The sequence below is a fragment of the Aythya marila genome, assembly GCF_965140915.1.
Source record: "Aythya marila genome assembly, chromosome: 4".
Classification (NCBI taxonomy): domain Eukaryota; kingdom Metazoa; phylum Chordata; class Aves; order Anseriformes; family Anatidae; genus Aythya; species Aythya marila.
In genome coordinates this window covers 56,089,354-56,098,498 of record NC_139045.1, presented here as the reverse complement: position 1 = coordinate 56,098,498, position 9,145 = coordinate 56,089,354, and the positions used below count along the sequence as shown (strand labels likewise).

Genomic DNA, 9,145 nt, shown 5'->3' with positions numbered 1-9,145 from the left:
AATTCAGAATCTGTGTTAATTCACGTGGGGGATCCAGTTACATCTTGTTCCGCTCCGGGTGTATTAACGAGAGACCAAAAATCGCCTTTGGACACATAGTTTTGTTGCTAACCTTTGAACTGAAAGGATCAAGTTCAGATCTGGTTACCTGCATTGGGACGGGAAGGAAGAGGAGAGAGAGAGAGAGAGGGAGAGGGAGAGAGAGACTGCAATCTCATTTGTGAATCGCTCTCAGTGCTGCAGATCCAGATTGCTATAACACATGCAGTGCAAATGCAGGTAAGGCACACACACAAACTGCGGATGCAAAAACAAACTTGGGACTGTTGTGTGTGTATATTCATATCTACAGCCTTGCAAATTCCGGGCAAACGGCTTCTGCAGTTTCTGTATCGTTGCTTTGTGACTAATGACCTTGCGCAGAGTTGTTAAAAAAAATCCTCTCCGGAGAAAGAGCTGAACATTTCAGGCGATCTCTGAAGATGGATTTGGGTGCTTTTCTGCCAACCAAAGGGGATATTTTATGGACTGCTCTGTAATACAAGGGGTTCTTCCCCTACCAATTGTGCAGCTATCGACATTATTGGGATTTTTTTTTTCTTTGCCTTTTAAATTATTATATTTTTTTAAAAGAACTGCCCGTTGCTAAAAGGATTTGGAGTTTTCCCGGACACAAGCCCTTTGAATAAAGCAAATCACATTTTTTTTTTCCTGTGTGTGCAGAGAGGGGAAAGAATAAAGCTAATGCATTGGTCGTAAACGGCTGAGAGAGAGAGAGGGGAGAGAGAGAGAGAGTGTGTGTGAATTGTAGTTAACTCTAGTGTCGAAGAAGACGACCTGGGGGGCTTCAAATCGCGCAGTGCTGCTCCTGCTTTTATTGCAAACCTTGCAAAGTGATTACAGTAAAATCAGAAAGGAGGAGGAGGAGAAGGGGGAGGAGGAGGAAAATCCCATCCTATCTGCCGAGATGAATCTTTAAAAAGCAAAATACACTGTCCCGTGAACTGTAAGTATATCGCAACTGGAAGGCAGGGAGAGCAGCAGAGGAGCCAACAGCAAGCTTTTGCCCACCGATTGCACCAGCCATGAGACAATAAGTTTCCAGAAACAGAAGGATTTTATAATTGATCACCTCGGACTCTCAGGCGTTCTGTTGGCTTACCAGGGGAGTTTACTGGGGGGCGGGTGGGAGTGAGAGGAGGGGGGGGGTTCGGTGCAAAGAAGATGAGGAAGATGCGGACTCTCCTTGGTTTTGTGCATTGCTGTTGCTGCTGCTTCTTGCTCCTCCTGCCTCCGCCGCTCTGGGTCAGCCTGGCAGCGGCCAAGCAGCTCCTGAGGTACCGGCTGGCCGAGGAGGGACCCGCCGACATCCGCATCGGCAACGTGGCTGCCGACCTGGGGATCGTGACGGGCTCCGGAGAGGTGACATTCAGCCTGGAATCGGGCTCCGACTACCTCAAGATCGATAACATGACCGGGGAGCTGAGCACCACGGAGCGGCGCATCGACCGCGAGAAGCTGCCGCAGTGCCAGATGATCTTCGACGAGAACGAGTGCTTCCTGGACTTCGAGGTGTCGGTCATCGGCCCCTCGCAGAGCTGGGTGGACCTCTTCGAGGGCCGGGTCATCATCCTGGACATCAACGACAACACCCCCACCTTCCCTTCCCCTGTCCTCACGCTTACCGTGGAGGAGAACCGGCCCGTGGGGACCCTCTACCTGCTCCCCACCGCCACCGACAGGGACTTCGGCCGCAACGGCATCGAGCGCTACGAGCTGCTGCAGGAGCCCGGCGGGGACGGAGGACGGCGCGGTGGCGGCGGTGGCGGCGGCGGCGGTGGGGGAGGCGGCGGGGGGGGATCGGTGCCCACCGGCTCGGAGAGCGCCCTCTACCCCGGTGGCAGCAAGCGGAGGCAGGAGGCGGATGCGGCGGCCCGCAGCAGCGTGTTCGAGCTGCAGGTGGCCGACACCCTGGACGGGGAGAAGCAGCCGCAGCTGATCGTCAAGGGGGCGCTGGACCGCGAGCAGCGGGACTCCTACGAGCTGAGCCTCCGTGTGCGGGACGGCGGCGACCCGGCGCGCTCGTCGCAGGCCATCCTGCGGGTGCTGATCACCGACGTGAACGACAACAGCCCCCGCTTCGAGAAGAGCGTCTACGAGGCGGACCTGGCTGAGAACAGCAGCCCCGGGACCCCCATCCTGCAGCTGCGAGCCGCCGACCTGGACGTTGGGGTGAACGGGCAGATCGAGTATGTCTTCGGGGCGGCCACCGAGTCCGTGAGGCGCCTGCTGCGGCTGGACGAGACCTCGGGCTGGCTCAGCGTCTTGCACCGCATCGACCGCGAGGAGGTGAACCAGCTTCGCTTCACCGTGATGGCCCGCGACCGCGGGCAGCCCCCCAAGACGGACAAGGCCACTGTGGTGCTGAACATCCGCGACGAGAACGACAACGTGCCCACCATCGACATCCGGAAAATCGGGCGCATCCCGTTGCGGGACGGGGTGGCCAGCGTGGCCGAGGACGTCCTGGTAGACACCCCCATCGCGCTGGTGCAGGTGTCGGACCGGGACCAGGGTGAAAACGGCGTGGTGACCTGCACCGTGGTGGGCGACGTACCCTTCCAGCTCAAGCCGGCCAGCGAGGGCGAAGGGGAGCCGCAGAACAAGCGCAAGTATTTCCTGCACACTTCGGCCCCTCTGGACTACGAGGCGGTCCGCGACTACAACGTGGTGATCGTGGCCGTGGACTCGGGCAGCCCCAGCTTGTCCAGCAACAACTCTTTGCTGGTGCGGGTCGCCGACACCAACGACAACCCTCCCGTCTTCGGCCAGGCCGTGCTGGAGGTCTCCTTCCCGGAGAACAACCTTCCCGGCGAGAGGGTGGCCACGGTGGTGGCCACGGACGCGGACAGCGGCAAGAACGCCGAGCTCACCTACTCCCTGGAGCCCTCGCCCCTCTCCTCGGAGACGCCGGGCGGCATCTTCAGCATCGACCCCGACTCCGGGGACGTGTCGGTGCAGGCGGTGCTGGACCGCGAGCAGCGCGACACCTACGAGTTCCAGGTGACAGCCCGGGACAAGGGGGTGCCGTCGCTGCAGGGCTCCACCACGGTGGTGGTGCGGGTGGCCGACCGCAACGACAACGAGCCGCGCTTTATGCAGGACGTGTTCACTTTCTACGTGAAGGAGAACCTGCAGCCCAACAGCCCTGTGGGCATGGTGACCGTGATGGACTTCGACAAGGGGCGCAACGCCGAACTCAGCCTCTCCATCCAGCCCGGCGAGCATGACCAGGCGGCCGGCATCTTCTCCATCGAGAACGACACGGGAACCATCTACTCCACCGTCTCCTTCGACCGGGAGCAGCAGACCAGCTACACCTTCAAAGTGAAGGCGGTGGACGGGGGCGAGCCACCGCGCTCGGCCACCGCTACCGTGTCCCTCTTTGTAATGGACGAGAACGACAACGCGCCCACCGTCACCTTCCCCAGCAACAGCTCCTACACCGTGCTGCCGCCCTCCAGCAACATGCGCACCGTGGTGGCCACGGTGGTGGCCACCGACGCCGACACCGGCCTCAATGCCGACCTCAACTACAGCATCGTCGGGGGCAACCCCTTCAAGCTCTTCGAGATCGACCCGGCCAGCGGCGTGGTGTCGCTGGTGGGCAAGCTGGCCCCCAAGCACTACGGCCTGCACCGCCTCGTGGTGCAGGTGAACGACAGCGGGCAGCCGCCTCAGTCCACCACCGCCCTGCTTCATGTCTTCGTCAACGAAAGCCTGTCCAACGCCACCGTGGTGGAAAGCCAGGTGGCCCGCAGCCTCCACACGCCCCTGGCCCAGGACATCGCTGGCGACCCGAGCTACGAGCTGAGCAAGCAGAGGCTTAGCATCGTCATCGGCGTGGTGGCTGGCATCATGACCGTCATCCTCCTCATCCTGGTGGTGGTCATGGCCCGCTACTGCCGCTCCAAGGGCAAACACGGCTACGAGGCCGGCAAGAAGGACCACGAGGACTTCTTCACTCCGCAGCAGCACGACAAGGCCAAGAAGCCCAAGAAGGACAAGAAAGGCAAGAAGGGCAAGCAGCCCCTCTACAGCAGCATCGTCACCGTTGAGGCCTCCAAGCCCAATGGGCAGCGCTACGACAGCGTCAACGAGAAGCTCTCGGACAGCCCCGGCATGGGGCGCTACCGCTCGGTCAACGGGGGTCCGGGCAGCCCCGACCTGGCCAGGCACTACAAGTCCAGCTCGCCGCTGCCCACCGTCCAGCTGCACCCCCAGTCCCCCACCGCCGGCAAAAAGCACCAGGCCGTGCAGGACCTGCCCCCGGCTAACACCTTCGTGGGCGCCGGCGACAACATCTCCATCGGGTCGGACCACTGCTCCGAGTACAGCTGCCAGGCCAGCAGCAAGTACGGCAAGCAGGTAAGGGAGCCGCGCCGCGCGCACGCCCCCGGCACGCGCGGGCACGCGCACACTCGCACGGGCACGCGCACACGGGGGGAGGGAGCGCCGGTGCCCGCCTTGACCCCCCTAACACAAGCACACACGACCACCACGCACAACGACCCCTTCAACCCCCAATACCCCTCCCCAACCTATGCCCCCCAGCCAGGTGCACACCACGCAGGAAGGACAGTCAGAGATCTTTATTATTACCATTTGTGGGGTACCCCCCGCAATCTCCCCACCGGCCTGCCCCTGTGGCCGCACCGGCGGGGGGCGCCCACCCGGACGCTGAGCCCCCTCACCATGTCCCATCCAGCCTGCAGCTGGCCACGGGGGCGGGCTGCAGGCAGCCGTCACAGAGAGAGCAAACCCGAAATAACTTGCTTGTGGGCTCTCACACCTTCTTAGGGCCCGTTTTGTGGGCGGGATGGGGTGCACGAACCCCAGGCGAGTTGCTCTGCCGCCCCCGCCCCCGGGCCCGGCCTGGCTCGCACCGGAGGCTGAGCCACAGGGGAGGCGAGCTGGGAGGAAAGTTTTTTATTTTTATTTATTTATTTATTTTTCGGGGGAGGGGGGGAGGCAGGGGCTTTGCTGATGTTTACTGAGGCGGTGGGTGAGAGTGGATTTGCAGCCGCCGCGCTGAAACGTTAATGGCTGTAATTATCAGGTCGTTCATTAGGATCGCAACGCTTAAATAATCTAAAAAGCCTATCTGTTCTCTAATTTACATCACTGATGTTCAGCGGTTGCTCTGAACACACATAAATATGAGCTTAGAATCGGACCCCAGCACGCTTTCAAGGCCTTTTTTTTTTCTTTTTTTTTTTTTTTTTTTTTTTTAAATGTACGTCACATCAAATTACTTAATTCAAACTGAGGGGCCCTTATTTGCCAGCCCAGCTGGTGCACAGCTATGTCTACAGGGAGGTTGACTTCCCTGAGAGCTCTCGGACCGAGGTGAACCTTCCTTTGCCGGTGCCCTAAGCGGCTGGCTCTGATTTCCACCGTGCTGGTGGAGGCCTGCTCGGTGAAGCCCCAGCAGTATAGAAGTGGCAGCGGCAGGGACTTCCCTACAAGCCTTGAAATAATACAGGGATAGTACAGCGGAGAAACAAGCTCCTAAATGAAAGCTTTGTTTATTTTGTAAGACACATATGTAGCCTGAACAGAAGTCAGTTTTCTTCTTGTGAGCGCTTTTTGGGCTGCTGTATAAATGAGATAGATATTTAACACTTGGAGATTCCCATTACCTCCTTCCAGATAAGATAACATTCTGAGTGTTTCCTCAGCTACAGCGTATGTTACACAAGAATCTCCAGATAAATGATGCTGATTCATGCAAATACAGAGACAAGTCTGAAACAGGAAAATTCTGACTAGTTTGACAAAAATGCTTTCTTTTCAACTTATTAACATGCAAATATGGTACACTATGACATTTTTTATGCTTTGAAACGTCTGCTAGACTACTACAATTGAAGTTCTATGGTGTGTAACCAGTATTTGCATTCTGCTCAGAAATACTTAAGATACTGTAAAAGGAAACGAATTGTATCAGCCACACAGTCTTCCAGATCACCAAAAATGTGTGACTGATGTGCTATCTGCTAGTATTTTTGTTTATGTATATGTCACACAGATGTTTTGTAGAACATTTGACACAGTCGTTTCTGGGTGATATATTTCATCAGTTCTCTCCTAGAGAGAACATTATAATTTCAGTTTAAAAATACAGCCTATATAAAATACAAAGTATCGAGAAAGTTCCTAAGCTTCCATCTAGTAAGGTTTATTAAGCCCGTAGATTATGCCTTCTTAGGGAACACTGGAACAACAAAGTAGAAGTGGAACAAATGCTAATCAGATGCTACTTCTTTCTTGCTGCTGCAAATCATCTAAACATATGAATTAAAAACTGTTAAAAGTGCAATTTATTTTCAATGGAAAATAGCTTGTCTGCTTAATGTGCTAATGGTAAAGGATTGTTACATATAAATGATTATTTTGCTTGTTTAAATACCTTATTTGAGGTTATGTTAAAAATATTTGTGGGTTACTTAACATTTTGTAAGGACTTATTTTTTAATATATGATACTTTAGAAGACTTATTTGTAAAAAGAAAAAAAAATTACACTTTTACTTGCAGCAGTCAAGCTGAAAGAAATGCATTCTGAATTGCTCCATTATTTATCCATTTTAGTATAAAAACCGTTCCTCAGTGTTGATAGTTTTCCTGTGCTAGATGTCTAGTTTGTAAGTGAAGGCAAGTTTACTTGAATAGTTTATAGGCAATGTTCTAAATGCCTTAGTTATGTCTTTTTATTTTTAAATATGTTGAACGTACTTGTATGCTTGCTAAGGATGTGCCTAACTTAGTTAAGGAAAGTTTCCAAATAACTGCAGAGACTGCCGGGCATAAAATTTCTGTTACCAGTTTCCTGAGGGTAGTTGCCAGCATATTGCTGAGTGACATTTATATAGTTTTGTTCATGCTTTTGCATACTAGTATACACTTTAAGATGTATTTGCATAAACAGTATGTAGACTTTTCACTTCTCAGACGTTGACAGTGGAGCATTTCTCAGTTTATCAGGCAAAACACATTAGCATTTATAACACCCAAACCACGTGGAACACTTGTTCAGCACGTTGAGAGAGAAATGTGAAGCACTTTGTAGATAAATTGGTATGATGTGGTGTGTATCACAGTGTTTCATAGTTCTGTTGTCCATATGAAATAGAGCCAATGGCATAGTAACATGAACATTATGAGGAGATCAGGTGAAATCTCTGTGGTTGCCTTTATTGGCACTTCCATATTTGACACTTTTGTATGTTCTAAGGAGACATTAGAAGGTTTATAAAGTTTTAAAATAAATAAGTGGACACAGCTGCAAGTATCTGTTCTAAGTTACTAGAAGTGAGAGAAATAGCCATTTTCCATTAATGTAATTAGAATTATTAATTGATACTTCCACATACACACAGTATCTTAGTCAGGAAATAAAACCTCGACTTAGTTGACTGATTGGTGTGCCCAAGTGAATGCAAGCTGTTTTCATTCTGATTTAAGGTAGTGCATTGCATATGTTACATGAATTGTTTGATACACTACTTTGTAGGAGAAACTCACCAGAGAAAGCTAAAAACAATTTGTAACTCTCCTCCCTTAAGTATTTTATTATGAAGTTTAAATTCTATTCAAGACTTCTAACATTTCACCCTTACTTTTATAAAAGATCTTTTACAATTTTATTTGAAACTTATTCATCTTTTTTTTTTTTTCCCCCCATGGTATTACTCTCTGAAATATTATTTTAGTCTCCCATTTAGCTATTCTCCCCATTCAGTAAAGTTTCTACATATAAGGAAGCTGATGTTTAAATCCCCAAGTATTCCATAGGTCTTAATCACCTGCCAAAAGTTAAACCCGTGTTTTGTCAGAAGGGTTTTGCTGAATCGGGATGAGTCTAAGGAAGTGCTTTGCTGGATTGTAGATTTTAAATATGAACCCTCGAGGTGCTGCATGTTGCCAGTCAGGGGCCTGGGTACTATTAACTTCCAATAAAGACAGACAAAGATAAGGAAAAGTCATTGAGTAACAGCAATCACTTGGTAACTTGGGGGGGGGAGGGGAGGGGGGATTGTATCTTTAATTGTAATTCTAAAATATATTTTCTAATTCTAAACTACTACATGTTTTCTCATATTATTTACAAATATATATATATATATAATGTATACTGCTTTCTACACCTTCTTTCACCATGCAAAATAATGGCATGTGAGCAGGTTTATTTCAATGAAACTTTTCATTGTTACTGAGATTAGGATGTTAATGATCCATTTTTGAAGAATCGGCCTTTTAAAGCCTGTTCATATATTTGTTTGATAAACAAATATAAATATACTGTTTAGTGTAGAAAAACATTTGCATACTGGAGTGTGCTGACACACTAGTCAAAATTGAATGCATTTCCTGTTGTCACAAAAGTGACTTGGGACGTTCCATGACTGAGGAGGAAACAGGACCCAAGCCTAGTTTTACAAAGATTTCACCAAAGTTTAATTTCCATGAAAGTGGAATACATTAAAATTATTTAAAAAAAAAAACTTTTTCTTGTATGGTAGTCAGTTAATCTGTTAATAACCTTTCTAACATTAACCAGTGTGTTGTACTGCAGAAGCATTTTGATGAGTTGGTTATCAGCTATGTGAATTGTATCTATAAACAAAACAGGGCCATTTCCTCATAAATATGTACATGGACCAGCATGTTAATGGCACCCAAAGTTCATGCGTTAAGGGGTTTAGCCATGCAAGAAAACGTCACCTTTTTATGTTTAGACATACAGATACATGCATAGACTTAGATCAAACACAGCTTTTTAAGTCACATAACAACTTTCAGTAATAAAGTGTATCCATAACTTTCAGCCTATCAAATATCCTACAGTATTAAAATAATAATGTTAGCTATAGTCCAATGTAGAGGAAAAAAAAATGAGAGGATATTCATAAAATTTAAAGATTTACATTGTTGGCTTCTTTCAGATAGGTACCTTTAAAATCGTTTGGTTCAAGGTGTCCAGAAATGTCTTTTCGTTTTCTGTTCTCAATTTGCATTACATTAAATACTTTGCAGTTAGTTTTTAAAAGTGACCCACATTTGACCTTCAGTAACGAATTATG

General features: G+C 49.6%; 1 protein-coding gene across 11 annotated transcripts in view; it reads left to right on the top strand.

Annotated features, from left to right (window-relative positions):
• Nucleotides 1-1,214: 1,214 nt before the first annotated feature.
• PCDH7 (protocadherin 7) overlaps nucleotides 1,215-9,145 on the top strand; it is a 285,619-nt gene continuing 277,688 nt past the window's right edge. For all 11 annotated transcript variants that reach the window (XM_082759487.1, XM_082759486.1, XM_082759485.1 and 8 more), the window contains exon 1: nucleotides 1,215-4,428. In XM_082759487.1, coding sequence (XP_082615613.1) covers nucleotides 1,225-4,428 — 3,204 coding nt within the window. In that variant the 5' untranslated portion in view covers nucleotides 1,215-1,224. The remainder of the gene's footprint in view (nucleotides 4,429-9,145) is intronic.